At 38.4% G+C, this 19412-nt stretch overlaps 1 protein-coding gene across 1 annotated transcript in view; it reads left to right on the forward strand.

Annotated features, from left to right (window-relative positions):
• The window catches only part of EYS (eyes shut homolog), a 1239289-nt gene that overhangs the window by 788430 nt on the left and 431447 nt on the right, over nt 1-19412 (forward strand). The window contains 1 exon segment of the mRNA XM_070419099.1: nt 14974-15086. Coding sequence (XP_070275200.1) covers nt 14974-15086 — 113 coding nt within the window.

Below are 19412 nucleotides of genomic sequence, written 5' to 3' on the forward strand. Positions count from 1 at the left end.
GAGGGCAGACTGAGTCCCTATCTTCATGAAGCACCTGGCCACATTACATTATAAATATTTGTTTGCATGTTTATCCTCTGGCCTACACTAGAAGCCACCTTAGGGCAAAAAATATGTCTTGTCCAGCCATCTCTCTATAGCCCACAGCACAGTTTTTAGTGAATATATCTCTACATAAATAGTGGTAGGAATACATTTTAGAGAAGTTTTTTTCTGTAGGACCTAAGTAAAAACCATCAGACTATACTATGTGAATCAGCAGAAATTAACAATTTTGGAAGTAGTTGAGTAAGCAGAGAAGGTTGGAGTAGAGAGAATTATAAAATTAATAATAAAATGATGTGTCCACAAATACAAAAACAATACTTGCTCTTAAAATAGCTGTGATTCTGTTCCCTCTTCTTTCATACAGATACAAGAATGGGAGCTTGAAAAATGAGTAAACAAGTGTCTTAATCATTTAGGGCTGCAACAGCAAAACACCACAGAGTGGGCAGTTTATAAACAACAGAGGTTTGTTTCTCACAGTTCTGGAAGATAGAAGTCTGAGACGAGGGTGCCAGCAGGGTCAGGTGAGAGTCCTCTTCTGGGACACACACTTCTCTTTTATCCTCACGTGGCAGAAAGGGCTAGGCTAGGCCGCGGTCGGCAAACTGCGGCTCGCGAGCCACATGAGGCTTGTTGGCCCCTTGAGTGTGGCTCTTCTACAACATACCACGTGCTGGCGCATGTACAGTGTGATTGAAACTTTGTGGCCCATGCGCAGAAGTCGGTTTTCGGCCTGGGCGAGTCTATTTTGAAGAAGTACTGTTGATATTTGGCTCTGTTGACTAATGAGTTTGCCGACCACTGGAGGGAATTCTGGTGCCTTTATAAATGCGCTAATTCTGTTCATGAGGGCTCCACTTTCCCAAAGAAGGAGGTGCATCTCCCAAGGACCCACCTCCTTACCATCACATTGGACATAATGTTTTCAACATATGAATTCAGGGGAGTTACAAACATTTTGACCATAGCATTCCACCACCGCACCCCCCAACTTCATGTCATTTCTGCCTGCTAAATACATTACTTTTATCCCAGTAGTCCCAAAGGCCTAACTCATTTCAGCATCACTCAAAAGCCTACGTCCAAAGTCTCATCTAAATATCATCTAGCCTGGCTAGTGTGTCTCAGTGGAATGAGCGTGGTCCCATGCACCAAGATCAACGGTTCAATTCCCAGTCAGGGGACATGCCCAGGTTGCAGGTTGCAGCATTGATCCCTGGTCGCAGGTGTGTAGGAGGCAGCCGATCAAGGTTAATGTTTCTCTCTCTCATCCATGTTTCTAACTCTCTCTCTCCCTCTACATTCCTCTCTATCTAAAAATCAATAAAACATATTAAAATATACACATAATCTAAATCATATATGGGTGAGACATTTCATCTGAGACACTTGTTCTTCAGCTGTGAACCTGTAAAAATCAAACATGTTATGTGCTTCCAAAATACAATGGTGAGACAAGCATAGGATAGGCATTCCCATTCTAAAGGGAGAAATATAAAAGAAAAAGAGTAAAAGATTCTGAGCAAATGAAAACCTCCAGAGCCCCTGGCCATCCCTGCATCTGTGGCTTTGCTGAGCACAGCCCTTGCAGCAGCTTTCAAGGGTTGGAATTGCTTGCCTGTAGCTCTTCCAAGATGAAATCACAGGCAGATGGTTCCAGCAGTCTGGGGTTGTAGACCCGCAGCCCTGGCAGGCTCCCTCCTTCAATATCCAGGTGGAGGTAACCATGGCTCCATGCTTTGCTAGGCAATTATCCCCAGTACAGCCTTGGGCAGCACTGTCCCCAAGGCTCTGGGCCAGGGTCGTCTGGCCTGCTGATACCCAGGTAACAGTCTCCATTTTGAAACTAAGGAAGTAGTTCTAATGATTTCTGGACCCTCTTTGGAGTCCCTCTTACCTTGTCTTGAAGAATATCACATGTTCACAGCCAGTAGCTCTATGGTCCCATCCTGTAAAAGCTAAGACAACTTCCTTTTTTCCTTTTTGTATCCTTTCCCTTCAGTTCAAGTTGGCTGTTTTCTTGCTGGAGTGGCTGATTAAGTCCTTAGTTCACACCCACATGATCCTTGTCAAAAGGCCCCTTGGTCACACCATTAGTGTTCTCTTCCAACCATGCTTTCATATTTTTTGCAATATGGACAGGCTAAGAGTTTTTCCAATTTTTTTTTAGGTTCTGCTTCCCTTTTAATTAACAATTCCATCTCTAAATCATTTCTTTAACTGTATGCAATCAAGAGAAGCCAAGCCATACCTTCAACATTTGCCTATAAGGACTTCAGCTATGTGGTATGTTAAATAGCTTGACTATATTAATTACTGCACTACGTATATGTAATGAAATCATCATATTGTACATTTTGACTATGTTCAACTTTCATTAAATACATATAAATAAATACAATTACAAAGAAAAATTTGTTTCAGCCAAATATTTAATTTCCTTTTCACAAGTTCTATATTCCATGAAACACTAAGACACAAACACAATTCAGCCACCTTCTCTGTCCTTCTAGAACAAGGATGGCCTTTTCTCCATTGCCTTATAACATATTCCTCATTTCCAACTGAGATTTCATCAGAATGGCCTATACTGTCCATGTTTCTACTGACATTCTACTCACAGCCATGTAGGTGTTCTCTAAAAGACTGAGCTGCTCTCTACATCTCTCCTCTTCTCCTTTGAAGCCCTCACCAGACTTGCTTTTACTGCTCCATTCACAGCAATGTAAGGTTTTCCTGGCATACATCTCAAAACTCTTTAACCTTTACTTCTTGGCAAGTTCAAAGCTACTTCTACCTTTTTAGGTATTTATTATAGCAGCACGCAACTTCTTGGGACCAATTTTCTACCTTAGTTCTTTCAGGCTGCTATAACAAAATAACACAAACTGAATGAGTAGCTTATAAACACCAGAAATGTATTTTTCACAGTCTGGAGGCTGCTAGTCCAAGATCAGGGTGCCAGCATGGTCAGAAAAGGGTCTTCCTCTGGCTCACAGATTTCTTCTTTCAAGCTCACGTGACTGAAGGACCTAGGAAGCTCTGTAGGGTATCTTTTATGAGGCCATTAATTCTAATCATTAGGGCTCCATCCCATGATGTAAGCACCTCCCAGAAGCTCAAACTCCTAATACCATCACATTGGCCACTAGGATTTCAGCATGTGAATTGGGTGGGCTGGGGGGTATGGGGACATAAAAACAATCAGCCAATAGCAACAAGTGTGTTTGTATTGATTTTGTTTTTCTATCCTGGATATTTTGAGTAATTAAATCATGTATCCAATTAATCAACCAGCCTTCTTATTAAGGACTTAATCTGTGCCAACACAGTAAAAGGTGCAGGGGAAGATAAAAAGACAAGTGTCCATTTGAGTTAACAAAATGAATGATTTTGCCAAGAATTGCATAGAGTAACAATGAGAAAAGCAACATTAGAAAACAATAAAGATAGGGAGGATAGCAGGCTTTCTCAAAATTTGCTTTTTCACTGCTTGCATGGCTCAGTTGGTTGCAGTGTTGTCCCATACACCAAAAGACTGTGGGTTCAATTCCCAGTCAGGGCACATACCTAGGTTATGGATTTGATCTCTGGTCAGGGTGCCTATGGAAGGCAACCAATCAACAGTTCTCTCTCACATCGATGTTTCTATATATTTATCTCCTCATATCTCTCTTTCTAAAAAAATCAATAAGCCCTAACCGGTTTGGCTTAGTGGATAGAGCGTCAGTCTGCAGACTGAAAGGTCCCAGGTTCAATTCCGGTCAAGGGCATGTACCTTGGTTGCGGTCACATCCCCAGTTGCGGGTGTGCAGGAGGCAGCTGATTGATGTTTCTCTCTCATTGATGTTTCTAACTCTCTATCCCTCTCCCTTCCTCTCTGTGAAAAATCAATAAAAAATATATTTAAAAAAATAAAAATCAATAAAAACATATCCTTGCCCCGGGCTGATTGGCTCAGTGGTTAAAGCATCAGCCTGCAGACCAAAGGGTCTCAAGTTCCATTACTAATACAGGGCATATGCCTCCATTGAAGGTTCCCAACCCCAGTAGGTGGGTTTGTGGATGGCAGCCAATGGATGTGTCTCAGGTCAATGTTTCCCTCCCCCCACTACCTCCCTTCCACTCTCTCTAGAATTCAATGGAAAAAATGTCCCTGGATGAGGATTAAAAAAAAAAATCTCCTTGGATGAAGACTTTTTTAATTGCTTATGTGAATGCATGACAGTGAGATCAGCTAACATGTATTAAACATTTAAAGGCCAGGTATTGTTGTAAAATATTTTATATGTATTAACTTTAGAGTCCCACAATAGGCACAGTACATAGCTACTATTATTCTTCTTCTCATTTTACAGATTTTAAAAAAATAATATATTGATAGTTTAACAAGTCTGTCTATAATTATGCAGAAAGCAAAGCAGCTACAATTGATGCCCATGCTGGAAACCACTGTTATGGTTGCTAAAGAGGCAAGAGAGATCAAGGAAAAATATTTCTTTATAATAGACAATATTAAAATATATTTACTTATGAATTGGGATGGTCCAATAGAGAGGGATGGGACAGAAAGTATGTTTTTCTACTAAAAACATTTGATACAAGTTTTCAGAAGGAAAAAATTCAGGGCTTTTTATCTTTAAAAGTCCTCAATTATCTGATGAATTATTTATGGATTTGGTGTCTATTTCTGCTTCAACTCAAAGGACTATATGGTTCATTGAAACATTTTTTATCTTTATATATTTAGATATTTTGAGTTAAATAGAAATTATTCTGCCTCAGATCTCTTTTAAGGGCTAACAATAGAAACAAATGATGTTATTTATCAATCCACATAGGTATAGTTAGTGATGGACATAAATCTAATACATATAGATAGATATCTAAATATGTGATTTAAAAGAGAGAAAAAGAAGTTCTAGAACCTGTGACTACTACTTTATTAAGCCTGACTTCTGTCAAAATATTTTTTCATTTTGCCATATTTAGATATATAGAATGATTGAAAACTGGCTTAAATCAAAATAAAAGTAAAGGAATCACAACATAATCACTTAGGTTTTTTTGTTTGTTTTTTTTTGGTTTTTTTTGTGTGTGTGTGTGTTTTAATATATTTTTATTGATTTTTTACAGAGAGGAAGGGAGAGGGATAGAGAATTAGAAACATTGATGAGAGAGAAACATCGATCAGCTGCCTCCTGCACACCCCTCACTGGGGATGTGCCCGCAACCAAGGTACATGCATTTGACCAGAATTGAACCTGGAACCTTTCAGTCCACAGCCCGACGCTCTATCCACTGAGCCAAACCAGTTAGGGCTTGTTTTTTGTTGTTGTTGTTTGCTTGCTTGCTTTGTTGATCCCTTGGTTATCTTAAAATTCTAGAAAATTGTCATACAACTTGATAAATCTTCATTCGACACAATTTGCTATTGTGTGGACTGGGTTTCAACACACTGCATTACCCATCTGCTTCATATATATATCTACACTAATAAAAGACAAAGATGCTAATTGACCATACCTTTGCTATGCCCACCAGCCAATCAGGATGACTATAAGCAAATTAACCCAACCAAGATGGCGGTTAACTTGCATATACCGGCTGGAAATGAAGACTGAAGACAACGTGGAAGCGAAGCACTGCAGAAGGGAGCAAAGTAGAGGCAGCGGAGACAGGAATGGAGCCAAGGCGGCGGAGGTGGGAGGTGGGAGGGAAACCAGCTGGGCGGCAGAGTGGGAGCGAAGCCCGCCTCAGCAGGTTATGCTCCCTTCTCTGCTTCGCTCCAGCCGCAGGAAGCCCTATTGTTGCAGGAATCTTCCTGCAACGGGCCTCTAGTATATATATAAAACGCTAATATGCTAAGTGTCCGTCCAACCAGTCACTATGATGTGCACTGACCACCAGGGGGCAGATGCTTAACACAGGAGCTGACATCATGCACACTGGCCATTTACAGAGAAACAGTACCGCAGACTTGGTGCCCACAAAGCAACACTTGGCTTCCCCCAAGTGAGACACAGGCCCCACCATCACCCCAGAGTGACAGCCCACCAAATCCCAGCCAATGCTGCCGAGACTTCATGGCACAAAATGCAGCCCACAGCCCAGCCCAGCCCAGAAATGGTCGCTGTGGGCATAGGTAATAACATCCCGTAGCAATGCCCCGCTTCCTCTCCTTAGCAACAACTAGCCTTCTTGCAGTTGCTTCAGCCCAGGAACACAACTTGCTTTATAGCCAGGTGGAAACATTTCACACTTTAACCAATGTATGTGAAATATTTTCCCGTGCCTCATCTCATTTGATCCTTACAGAAGTCCTGGAGTAGGTAGATAAGAGTGGAATCCTATTTTCTTTTCATTAGCCAGAAAACAGAGATTTAGAAAGCTTAGAAACTTGACCTGACTGAAAAGAAGAAATGGTGGACCTTGAAAATGACTACAGGTTTTCTCACTGCACAGAATATAGTCAAACACTGCTGCAGTTAAATATTTTACCCTTTGTTCCCCCTGCATGATCTATAATAATAATCTGCTTCATGTTGATATTTATTGCTGTGTTGCAGACAATTACCTGAAAGAGAAGTCGGGGTGCTTCACTGGGCTGGAAAAAGTTTAGCTACATCAGAAAGCAGGTCTAATTAAGCAAACTTATTGTATATTTATAAAAGGCTAAGTTGACTTGCACATGTGCGATACATATAAAGCTCTTGCTGGCGCCAATCGCACGTGTGTGTTTTGATCTGTCATTGTTGATCATGAATTTAGTTGACAATTCTATTATAGAGGAAGAGCGAATAGTGATATTAAAACATTTCTTCTGCCCTAACTGGTTTGGCTCAGTGGATAGAGCATCGGCCTGCAGACTGAAGGGTCACAGGTTCGATTCCAGTGAAGGGCATGTACCTTGGTTGCGGGCATATCCCCAGTGGGGGGAGAGGGGGTAGGCAGCTGATCAATGTTTCTCTCTCATTGATGTTTCTAACATTCTATCCCTCTCCCTTCCTCTCTGTAAAAAAAAAAAATAAAATATATATATTTTTTAAATATTTCTTCTAATTAATTTCCTTTCAATGTGCATGCATTCATGCACTGGGCTACTAATATACAGATAAACATAGTTTTTTAGAATGTAAGCTTTTTCCCAGAATAAATGAGTGCTTTCAATTGAAACCTCCTTCTTCTTTCCTCCATTTCCTCTGTCTCTACAGAGAATGACAATGAGAGTTTACAGAGGGAAGTAGTATAGCCGAGTATGTGATATGCCAGAGCCAAATGGGGGTGAGATCAGCCTCCAGATGAGCAAATTACCTAACCTTCTTCTTATGCTTCAAATGTCTGGGAAAAAGCTATCAAAATTATGTGCAACAGCAGAACAGTGGGTAACAAGACATTTCTGTAAATTCTGGGATACATGGAAATATTTGTGAATTATTTTATGAATCTTAACATTTGGAACTTGGTGCAATCTTTTTCTATTAAGTACAAGGTCACCATAATGTTACTATTATTATTACAGCTTTTACGTGTTGTTTTTTTCAGATTCCAAAATATTTTATAAAATACTTATTTTCTAAAGTGTGTATAACTTATATTCCAACATTAGAAATGGGAATCTGAAGTAATAGAATGACCTAAAGAATATTTTGTAGGACAAAAAAAAAATATTATCATTAGTGGACTCCATATGGAGACAATTCTGCAAAATTCCCCAAATGTCTGCTTTTCTAAAGCTTGATTCTGAATCTAAAGTCAGAGATGCTAGAAGATGAGTTGGTTACTGGTGTCAACATAGTAGAATCTCCCTTATTTCCAAATGCATTTTGTATTCAGTGAACTGTGACCAGCAAAAAACTGAGAAGTTGCAACATTTGACTTAAACTTTCATTTTTATTGCTGACTTCTTCAAGTAACTATTGCAAGTAGTAGAAAACTCCATATTTTATCTTTTTAGTTCAAGGCAAATACAGGATCTACCATTTCCTGTATTACACTTTAACAATATATAAGTGCTTTGTTATTTCAGAAAGTCTTCAACTATCAAATAGGTATCAGAAAAGTTGCAAGTTCAGAAGTTTTTTAAAAGTTTCTTAACTTTTGAAATTTAAAATTGAAAAAAAAATACTAGTGAAGACTTTTAAATAATATTTCTTTATTTTTACTTAAAATCAGGAGAATCTCAAATTTAAAGAAAATATTTGCTTTATTTCTAATGTAAGATTTTAATTATTTATTTTACAGAATCATTAACTCTTATCTGGTACTAAACAATATCATAGACCAAAATTCTATATCAGTTGGCATTTTCCTAATTGTTTAGATTATGATTTAATTTTCATAAGGTATTACTTTCAACAAATATTATTTTCATTGTAAAGTTATGTGGGAATTGATATAATTGGTATCTAATTAAATTTTAACTCTTGAAATAATGCCAAATTTGGGACCCTAAGAAAATACACTGAGGGGCCAGATTATTATGACCCCCCTCATCAGTACTTCGTTGGGCCACCTTTTGCCTTCAATACTGCAGCGATTCTTCTTGGCATTGACTCCACAAGATGTTGAAAGGTGATGCAAGGAATCTGACACCATGCCTGATGAATAGCACTGTCCAGTTCTGTGAGATTTGATGGTTGTGGAACCAGCTGCCTGATGGCTCTTTTAACTTCAACCCACAAATGCTCAATTGGATTGAGATCTGGTGATTGTGGGGGCCACCTAAGCAAGGTAAAGTCTCCCTCATGTTCTTGAAACCACTCCTGCACAATATGAGCACCGTGGCATGGCGCATTGTCTTGTTGGAAGAAGCCATCTCCATTGGGATACGCCATCAACATGATAGGATGAACTTGATCAGCAACGATACTTAGGTATGTTGTGCTATTCAGATGTTGTTCCACACGAATTAAAGAGCCCAAATCATGCCAGGAAAACATGCCCCAAACCATAACACTGCCCCCAACAGCTTGAAGGGTTGTACTCATGCATGTGGGGTGCATGCTTTCATGCTGTTTCCATCAAATTCTCACTCTGCCATCTGCATGGTGCAACTGGAAACATGATTCATCGGACCACATGGCCTTTTTCCAATGCTCGAATGTCCAATCCTTGTGTTCCTGTGTGAATTGGAGACATTTTATCTTGGTAACTGCAGAGAGCAAAGGTGTTTGAACAGGCCTTCGGCTTCCATATCCCATATGATGCAGTGTACGGCTAATTTGCCTACAAACGTCAGGTGGTCATAATAATCTGGCCACTCAGTGTGTGTGTGTGTGTGTGTGTGTGTGTGTGTGTGTGTGTGTGTTTAAAGTATTACGAATAGCAGTACATATATCTCCTTTTTCCCTCATTTACCTCTCCGGGCCTCCCCTAACCCTCACCCCCCGCACATGCCCTCACCTCCCTAGTGTCTGTGTCCATTGTTTATGCTTATATGATGCATGCAAGTCCTTTGGTTGATCTCTTACCACCACCCCCAACCCTCCCTGCCTTCGTGCTGAAGTTTGACAGTCTATTCAATGCTTCTTTGTCTCTATTTTTCTTCATCAGTTTATGATGTTCTTTATATTCCACAAATGAATGAGATCATGTGGTAGTTACTTTCTCTGACTGGCTTTATTTTGCTTAGCATAATCCTCTCCAGTTTCATCCATGCTGTTGCAAATGGTAAGAATTCCTTCTATTTTACAGCAGCATAGTATTCCATTGTGTAGCTATACCACAGTTTTATAATCCACTCATCTACTGATGGGCACTTAGGCTGTTTCAAAATATAAGCTATTATAAGTTGTGCTGCTATGAACATAGGGGTGCACATATCCTTTCTGGTTGGTGTTTCTGTTTTCTTGGGATATATTCCTAGAAGTGGGATCACAGGGTCAAATGGGAGTTCCATTTTTAGTTTTTTGAGGGAACTCCATACTGTCTTCCATAGTGGCTGCACCAGTCTGCATTCCCACCAGCAGTGCATGAGTATTCCTTTTTCTCCACATCCTCTCCAGCACTTGTCCTGTGTTGATTTGTTTATGATAGCCATTCTGACAGGTGTGAGATGGTACCTCATTGTTGTTTTGATTTGCATCTCTCGGATGATTAGTGACTTTGAGCATGTTTCATATGTCTCTTGGCTTTCTGAATGTCCTCTTTTGAAAAGTGTCTATTTAGGTCCTTTGCCCATTTTTTTTATTGGATTTTTTATCTTCCTTTTGTTAAGTTGTATGAGTTCCCTGTAAATGTTGGAGATTAAACCCTTATCAGAGATAACATTGGCAAATATGTTCTCCTATGCAGTGGGCTTTCCTATTGTTTTGCTGATGGTTTCTTTTGCTGTGAAGAAGCTTTTTATTTTGATGTAGTCCCATTTGTTTATTTTCTCCTTAGTTTCCATTGCCCTAGGAGCTGTATCGGTAAAGACATTGCTACGACAAATTTCTGCTATTTTGCTGTCTATGGCTTCTTCTAAGACTTTTATGGTTTCCCATCTTACTTTTAAATCCTTTATCAATTTTATTTTTGGGTATGGTGTAAGTTGGCAGTCTGGTTTCATTTTTTTTCATGTATCTGTCCAATTTTCCCAACACTGATTATTGAAGAGACTGTCTTGACTCCATTGTATGCTCTTGCCTCCTTTGTTGAGTATTAATTGAGCATAATGGCTTGGGTTGATTTCTGGGTTCTCTGTTATGTTCCATTGCTCTATATGTCTGTTCTTGTGCCAGTACCAGGCAGTTTTGAGAACAGTGGCTTTGTAATACAGCTTGATATCTGGTATTATGAGCCCTCCAACTTTTTTCTTCTTTCTCATGATTGCTGCAGCTATTCTTGGTCTTTTTTATTCCAGATTAATTTTTGGAGTATGGTCTTTGAAGTATGCCATTGGTATTTTAATAGGAATTGTTTTGAATTTTAGATTGCTTCGGGTAGTATGTACATTTTAATGATGTTGATTCTACCAATACATGAACATGGTATATTCTTCCATTTGTTTATGTCTTCCTCTATATCTTTTTTCAGTATCCTGTAATTTTCTGAGTACAGGTCCTTTACTTCCTTGGTTAAAGTTATTCCTAGGTATCTTAATTTTTTTGACAATGGTAAATGGGATTGGTTTTGTTTTGTTTTTTGTTTTTTTGTTTTTCTTTCTGTGAGTTCATTATTGGTGTATAAAAAGCCATAGATTTCTGGGTGTTAATTTTGTATCCTACTACATTGCCAAATTCATTTATTAATTCTAGTAGTTTTTTGATGGAGTCTTTAGGGTTTTCTATGTACAATATCATGTCATCTGCAAATAACGACAATTTTACTTCTTCTTTTCCAATTTGGATGCCTTTTATTTCTTCTTCTTGTTTGATCACTATGGCTAGTACTTCCAGGACTATGTTCAAACAGGAGTGGTGAAAGTGGCATCCTGTCTTGTTCCTGTTCTTAGGGAAAATGGTTTTAGTTTTTGTCCATTGAGTATGATGTGGGTTGTAGGTTTGTCATATATGGCTTTTATTATGTTGTGGTATGATCCTTCTATTCCCACCTTGCTGAGAGTTGTGTTTTTTTTTATCAAGAAAGGGTGTTGGATTTTGTCAAATGCTTTTTCTGCATCAGTTGATATGATTATATGTTTTTAATCTCTCAATTTGTTTATGTGGTGTATCACGGTTGTTGATTTGCAGATATTGTACCATCCTTCCATGCCCGGAATAAATCCCATTTGGTCATGGTGTATGATCTTTCTAACGTAATGCTGAATCTGATTTGCTAGAATTTTGTTGAGAATTTTGGCATCTATGTTCATGAAGGATATTGCCTGTAATTCTCTTTCTTTGAATTGTCTTTATCTGGTTTGGGATTAGGGTAATGCTGGCTTTGTAGAAAGATCTCAGAGGTGTTCCTTCCTCTTGAATTTTTTTGAATAGTCTGAGGAGGATAGGTTTTATTTCTTCTTTGAATATTTGGTAAAACTCCCCTCTGAAGCCATCTGCCCCAGGGCTTTTGTTTGTTGGAAGTTTTCTGGTTACTGCTTCAATTTCCTCCATAGTTATCAGCCTATTCAGATTTTTTTATTGTTCCTGATTGAGTTTTGAAAGGTCGTATTTTTCTAGGAATATGTCCATTTCTTCTAGGTTGACCACTTTGTTGGAATGGAGTTGCTCATATGATTTATGATTCTTTGTATTTCTGTGGGTTCTGTTGTTATTTTGCCTCTTTCATATATGATTTTGTTTATATGGGTCCTCTTTCTTTGCTTCTTGGTTAGCCTGAATAGAGGTTCATCAGTCTTATTTATCCTTTCAAAGAACCAGCTCTTGGTTTCATTGATCTTTTGTAATGTTTTTTTGTTTGTTTGGTTTTTGTTTGTTTGTTTTTTTGTCTCTATGTCATTTATTCCTACTCTGATCTTTATTTCCTTCCTTCTGCTCACTAAGAATATGTAAATTTTTTCTAGGTTGACCATTTTATTGGAATAGAGTTGTTCATAGTATTTCTTTTACAATCCTTTGTATTTCAGTGGGGTCTGTTGTTATTTCACCTCTTTCATTTTTTATTTTGTTTATTTGGGTCCTCACTCTTTGCTTCTTGGTAAGCCTGGCTAGAGGTTCATCAATCTTGTTTATCCTTTCAAAGAACCAGCTCTTGGTCTCATTGATCTTTTGTATTATTATTTGTTGTTGTTGTTATTGTTTATTTGTTTTGGTCTCTATGTCATTTATTTCCTTTGATTTTTATTATTTCCATCCTTCTGTTCACTCTGGGCTTTTCTTGTTGCTCTCTTTCTAATTCTTTAAGTTGTAGGGTTAGATAATTTATTACCATTTTTTTCTCTTGCTGCTTTTAAGATTCTCTCTTTGCCTTTAACCTTTGGCATTTTGACTATGATATGTCTTGTTGTAGGCCTCTTTGGGTTCATCTTATTTGGAACTCTGTGCTTCCTAGACTTGTAAGTCTATTTCTTTCACCAGGTAGGGAACGTTTTCTGCCATTATTTCTTCAAATAGGTTTTCAATAACTTGCTCTGTCTCTTCTTCTGGCACCCCCACGATGCAAATGTTGGTACATTTGAAGTTGTCCCAGAGACTCCTTACAATATCTTCATATTTTTGGATTCTTTTCCTTTTTGCTCTTTTGATTGGGTGTTTTTTGCTTCCTCATATTCCAAATTGCTGATTTGATTACATATTCACAAGTTCTAACATTCACAATCATTTCAATCAAAAGTATTTTTCTAAAACCATTTTTATTTTTGTATAATTTAAAAATTTTAAGCTTTACTAACTAATATGTTTGTGAGGTTTCAGGAGAGGTATATGTAAACTTTAAAATGTAAAATTTAGGTGTATGTTTTTTTATTAAATTTATTGGGGTGACATTTGTTGATAAAATTATATAGGTTTCAGGTGTACAATTCTATAGTAGATCATTTGTATATTGTATTGTGTCTTCACCACCCCAAATCAAGTCTCCCACCATCACTATTTATCCCTCTTATGCCCTCTTCTACTTCCCACCACCCTCTTTTCCCTCTGATAATCACCATACTGTTGTCTGTGTCTAAGTGTTGTTGTTGTTGTGTTTTTCTTTGCTTAATCCTTTAAACTTTTTACCCAAACCTCAACCCCCTTCTGTAATAAAATAAATGTGATAAACTGTATGATTAAGGAAGCTCATAAAAACTTTAAACTAACAATTACAAATCGATACTTTCCCTCTGCAGCATCTAAGAGCCAAATGTTTTTATTTTTCCTTGGAATCGAATGACTTCTTGGTAAACTTACTATGTGAAATATTGTTTTATTTTCTAGTTCAGTCATCTTTGACACTTGACAGAGTGTTACTTGCCAAAAGGGTTTTCAGTACATTTTAGCCTCATAGGGGAAAAGAAGAAAAGGTTTAAAAGTTTTTAAACTAAGACTATAAGTGAAAAGATGGAATAAAATATATTCACCCCAAAATTTCTAAACAAAGTTAAGGTCTTATTCTATCATTTTTCTATTTACAATATTACACTCAATAAGAAACCAAGTCTTAAGAATGCAAATAGTAAATATTTTTAATTCAGCAATCAATGTATTTTCCAGTATATAAGTCTAATGATTGCCCTGGTCATAAGTCAGTCTATCTTAGCATGAATTTTTTAATAATATTGAGAGCATAACAGAAAACAACTTGAAATAAATGCTCACTTCTAACTATTGAATTTTGAGATGTGCCTCTTTCTAGTTTTTTTAATATCTCTTTTTCACATAAATGTAAATTTATAGAGACATAAAATTACTGGTGTAGTATAATATGTTCATGGTGAATAGAACAAAAGTCATATTTATGCTTATCATTAAGAGGTTATATTTTTTCCTTAAAACAAGTGCTTTCCAATTCCTTATGTTCTCTTTTTTGCTCTTGGCCCTTTGATGATCTTTCAGGATACATGTTTCGCCCAGATTATTCAGGCCATACAACTGAATCCGAAAGATAGGCTGCATTAGGGCTATAGGATGTCACGAGTACTTGTAGCTTGCTCTGTTTTCTTTGACCCCAGAAGGAGCAGTTTTTCTTGATGTGTCTATAGATGTGGATGGAACAAGATACTAATGTCTGAAAGGAAAAGTGCAAGGAACAAAGGCAAAAGATGGAAAAGTGTATCAGCTTTCTCCTGTTTTTCAATGATAATCAACTGTATTAATGAACGCATTTTCCTTATTCATATACAAATGACAGTGAATTTCATACAATAAGATTATGGACTCCACATAACTTTTGAATAAGGTGGTATTTTTTCCTACTATTTTTGGGATAATTTATGAAAAGAGTTCAATTACTTTCTAACAATATATTGAACAAATGAAATCAGTCCTAAAATCTGATTGTACACTCTGACCAGTTTGCAACATGAAGAAAATAATGTAAGTCCCCCTCTCTCTTTCCTAGGTTTCTGGATCATTTGAGAATTTTACTGGCTGCATAGAAGTTATAGAAATCAATAACTGGGGATCTTTCATTCCATCCAAGGCAGTGAAAAAAATTCACATCGATAACTGCAGGTAAAATATCACTAATGAATTTTCAAATAATTGTTCAAATAACCACATCAAAAGATAAGATTTCCATTTGAAATAATATAATCATTTGGTTGTTCTTCACACTTCCACATTCTAATTTACTTTCTTGCAGACTATAGAATTTATAAGCTCTATCCCAATTAAGTTGGAACATTTATTTATAATCAGTTTCTTCTTTATACTGATAAGAAACATCATATCTACCAAAAAAAAGATCAGTGAGTTGGATTAGAAAACATCATCTCTCAGTATTTAAGTACAAGCACACTGATAGTCATGCAGGCGGTATATTGCTCAGAGTGCTAAAATGTATTTTTCTGCTACTATATCTCTCTCAAAAAGTTGTCCTCATGCTTGAATGTCCATCTTAGTGACACATTCTTTTCAGATAACCTTCTCTGGTTATAGAAATCTCTACCTATGTTGGGGGGAAGAGCTAGTACAGTTGACTCAGTATTAGGCATTAAAACATTAGTATAAATTGGTTTTTTAAAAAACTCCCTTACAGTTAAGAAAAAAGGATCATTTTTGGAGCTTTATAGTGCATTGTTATATGTTCTCACAAGTTAGGTAGGATGGCAGGGTGGGGCATGGTGTTTGGTCACAGGATAGCCTAAAAGCCTAAAAACATATTAATTTATTCTACTAAAATTTTTTGAAGTACTGAAATCTTTCTGTGCACTCTTGTCCACTGTGAATAAACAGCCACACAGTGCCAGTTGTTAAGGAATTTATAATGTAACTAGAGGCCCAGTGCATGACATTCGTGCATTCAGGGGGTGCAGGGGATCCCTCAGCCTGGCCTGCACCCTTTAGCAGTCCAGGAGCCCTCAGGGGATGTCCAACTGACGGCTTTGGCCCGCTCCCCACAGTTAGACATCCTTAGCACTGCCATGGAGGTGGGAGAGGCTCCCACCACCACTGTTGCAGTTGCCAGTCTTCAACCCAGTTTGTGGTTGAGCAGCACTCCCCCTGTGGGAGCACACTAACCTGCATTGAGCGTCTGCCCTCTGGTGGTCAGTGCACATCATAGCAACTGGTCATTTGGCCGTTCGGTCGATTTGCATATTACCCTTTTATTATATAGGATAGGGGAGCTATTGATGAAATGTTTAAATGAATATATGAATATGAAAAGTGCTAAGGAAAAAAACAGAAGGCTATGAGAACCTCAGATATTTGAGTAAAATCAAACTTGCTCCTTCATTTTGTGTGTGTGTGGGGGGGGTATTGTTTATATTTAAGAATTAAAGAAATACTTCAGAAGGTAAAATAATTCACCTTAAAATCTTTATTGTTGAAAGTATTATAAATGCCCCCTTTGTTCCCCATTGACCCCTTCTATCCCACCTCCTGCCCTAGACTAATGCATTTACAATATATTTGTGGCAACTATTATACAGTAGTAGTCAGGGTGCTTTTATTTTGCTTGTTTGCCTGTATGTTTTGTTTTTAATCAAATGAAAACTTGATGTCTACATTACATACATTATATGGGTCCCAGCAATTTTAATATAAATCAAACACCCATAAGTCCTTATATTTTACTACTTATTCCTAATTTTTTAAAAAAGCATACGTCCATTTTTTTATGATTTACAATTAGAAGTATTTTCTAACAATTATTTATCCCTTAGATTCTTTGTTCTATACCTTCTCTGTCAAATACTATGTGATCTGTTAACTATTACTAAGTTAATTATGAGCAGTCACTAGGTAGTAAGTCCATTGGAAAGGATGCAGTTCTTTGACAATTTATATATTCATCTGCTAATTTAATAATATGATAAACATACATGTTTCTATTATTTTTATAAAAGCAGGACACATTTGACTTTTGTTTATAGGAATAAGTATAAAACAAGAACAAAAACAAAAATTCATTGTGTAATCTCAGCTATCTTCAAGGCAATTGTAAATGTTGTCTTTTCTTGGTCTCTCTTCTAATATAGTCCTATTTTATTTAAAATGCCATTAATTTGACCTTTATTTTGTAATATTGGTTCTTTAACCACTGGCTAGGACTTAAAGCTTCTAGTGATATTATCCCTCCCTACAAAATCCAACAAAGCTGTAGACATATAAGAGGTATTTTGCTTATAATTATATTAAATTTCTCTGAATATTTACTCTGTTCCTCTCACCAACCTATACCACCACTTTATTTCACTTAGGACCTCCTCTCATAAAAGATATATTATACAGAGTTCTTTTAGAATATAGTTTTCAAAGCCAAATTATGCAAATTCCTGTCAGTATGACAGTGAGCAAGGTTTAAAAGTTCCCCATTTCTCAGTCTTCTCATCTATAAAATCAGAATAATAACCCTTGCTTATATGGTTGTGAAGAAGACAAAACTGGGCTTTCTCCTTGTTATGAGCTCAATGACACTGGCCTTTTTTCTTTTTTAAAATTATATCCCATTCCAGAGAGTTGCCTCCACTAGTCCCTTTTGCAGCAACCTCTTCTCTACCCATCCCCCTCCCTCAGAAGGCTGGGCAGACCTAAACTTTACTGTCACCTCCTAATGGAGGCATTCCTGGACCAACCAAAATAAAATTACTCTATTTCCATAATTTTTTTGTATTCTTTATGAGACATATGACTGTTCGGATTTATTTATTTCTTTGTTTAGACTGTTCTTCTATGAGTTGCTTCACAGTTTAGTGTGTGCTCCTTGTGGGTATGGACTATGTAGGCCATTCACTGCCATTTCCCTGGAATAGCAGATGTTCCAAGTTTTACTCTATAAAGTAGCTTGTAATTCTATTGTGTGATTATTTCTTCACACACATTTTTACTTTGAGATTCCCATTAGATTTACTCTACAGTGATTCTGAAATATTTTAGCTTTTACACTCTTAAAAATTATTATTGGCTTCTAAGAGCTTTTTAAAAAATATACAGAATATAGCATTTTCATCAGTATTTATCATATTAAAAAACTGAGGAGTTTAAGTATATTTATCATTTAATTCTTGTAAAATAAAAAGATAAACTCATTACATCTACACTAATAAAAAAGAAACATGGTAATTAGCGTACGACCGCTACCCTTCCCATTGGCTAATCAGCATATCCTTATGCAAATTAACTGTCAGCCAAGATGGCGGCCGGCAGCCATGCACTGAAGCGAACAGGGAGGCTTGCTTGCTCCAGTGATGGCGAATTCCAACGTTCTCCGCCTGACTTGCCGGCCTCTCAGCTGCAACTCTAAGCAACTATGTACTATGTTGCAAATATAGAAGCTAAACAAAACCCTAGAAACCGGCTTTCAGTCAGCCGGGCTTCAGCCAGCCGGACTGCAACATTGTATCAAATACAGAAGGTAAAGGCCAGAGCTGAGGCCTCAGAGCTAAAGCTGGCCCAGAAAAAAAAAAAGGAGCAGTTGGGCGCTTCAGTCACCCCCCAACCTGAAAACGTCCCTCAGCCCCTCAGCCAGACTGGCCAGGCACCCCAGTGGGGACCCCCACCCTGATCCAGGACACCCTTCAGGGCAAACCAGCCGGCCCCCACCCGTGCACCAGGCCTCTACCCTATATAGTAAAAGGGTAATATGCCTCCCGGCACCGGGATCAGCGGAGCAGCGAGGCTCCCAGCACCGGGATCAGCATGACAGGGGGGAGCTCCCCAACCCCCTGATCGCCCTGTGGCTCTGGATTTGACAGGGTAGAGCCATAACCTCTCCATCGGCCCTGCCCTGAGTGTGACAGTGGCGGCGCCCCAACCCCCTGATCGGCCCTGTTCTATGGGTGATAGAGGATGGTGCCCCAACCCCCCTCCACGGGCCTTGCTCTGTGTGTGACAGGGTAGAGCCATAACCTCCCCATTGGCCCTGCCCTGTGTGTGACAGGATGCAGTGCCCCAACCCCCTGATCCGCCCTGCTCTGTGTGTGACAGGGGGCGGTGCCCCAACTCCTCTATCGGCCCTACTCTGTGAGTGACAGGGGGGAGCTCCTCAACCCCCTGATCGGCCCTGCTCTGTGCATCACGGGGCGGCGCCCTAACTCCCCAATCGGCCCTGCTCTGAGCCTGACCAGGGGCTGCACCTAGGGATTGGGCATGCCCTCTGCCACCCAGGAGCTGGCCTAAGCCAGCAGGTCGTTATCTCCCGAGGGGTCCCAGACTGCGAGAGGGCACAGGCCGGGCTGGGGGACTCCCCCCTCCCCCCCCCGAGTGCACAAATTTTTGTGCACCGGGCCTCTAGTATTAATATAAATAACAAAGAATAGTGTACTTCTATAAAAATAACTATACTTGAAAAACATAAAAATGATAGAAGAGTGTAATGTTTTATATATTTTGCAC

Source organism: Myotis yumanensis, unplaced genomic scaffold, assembly GCF_028538775.1.
Source record: "Myotis yumanensis isolate MYYU_CA2020_CCGP unplaced genomic scaffold, mMyoYum1.0.hap1 SCAF_6, whole genome shotgun sequence".
Taxonomy (NCBI): Eukaryota; Metazoa; Chordata; class Mammalia; order Chiroptera; family Vespertilionidae; genus Myotis; species Myotis yumanensis.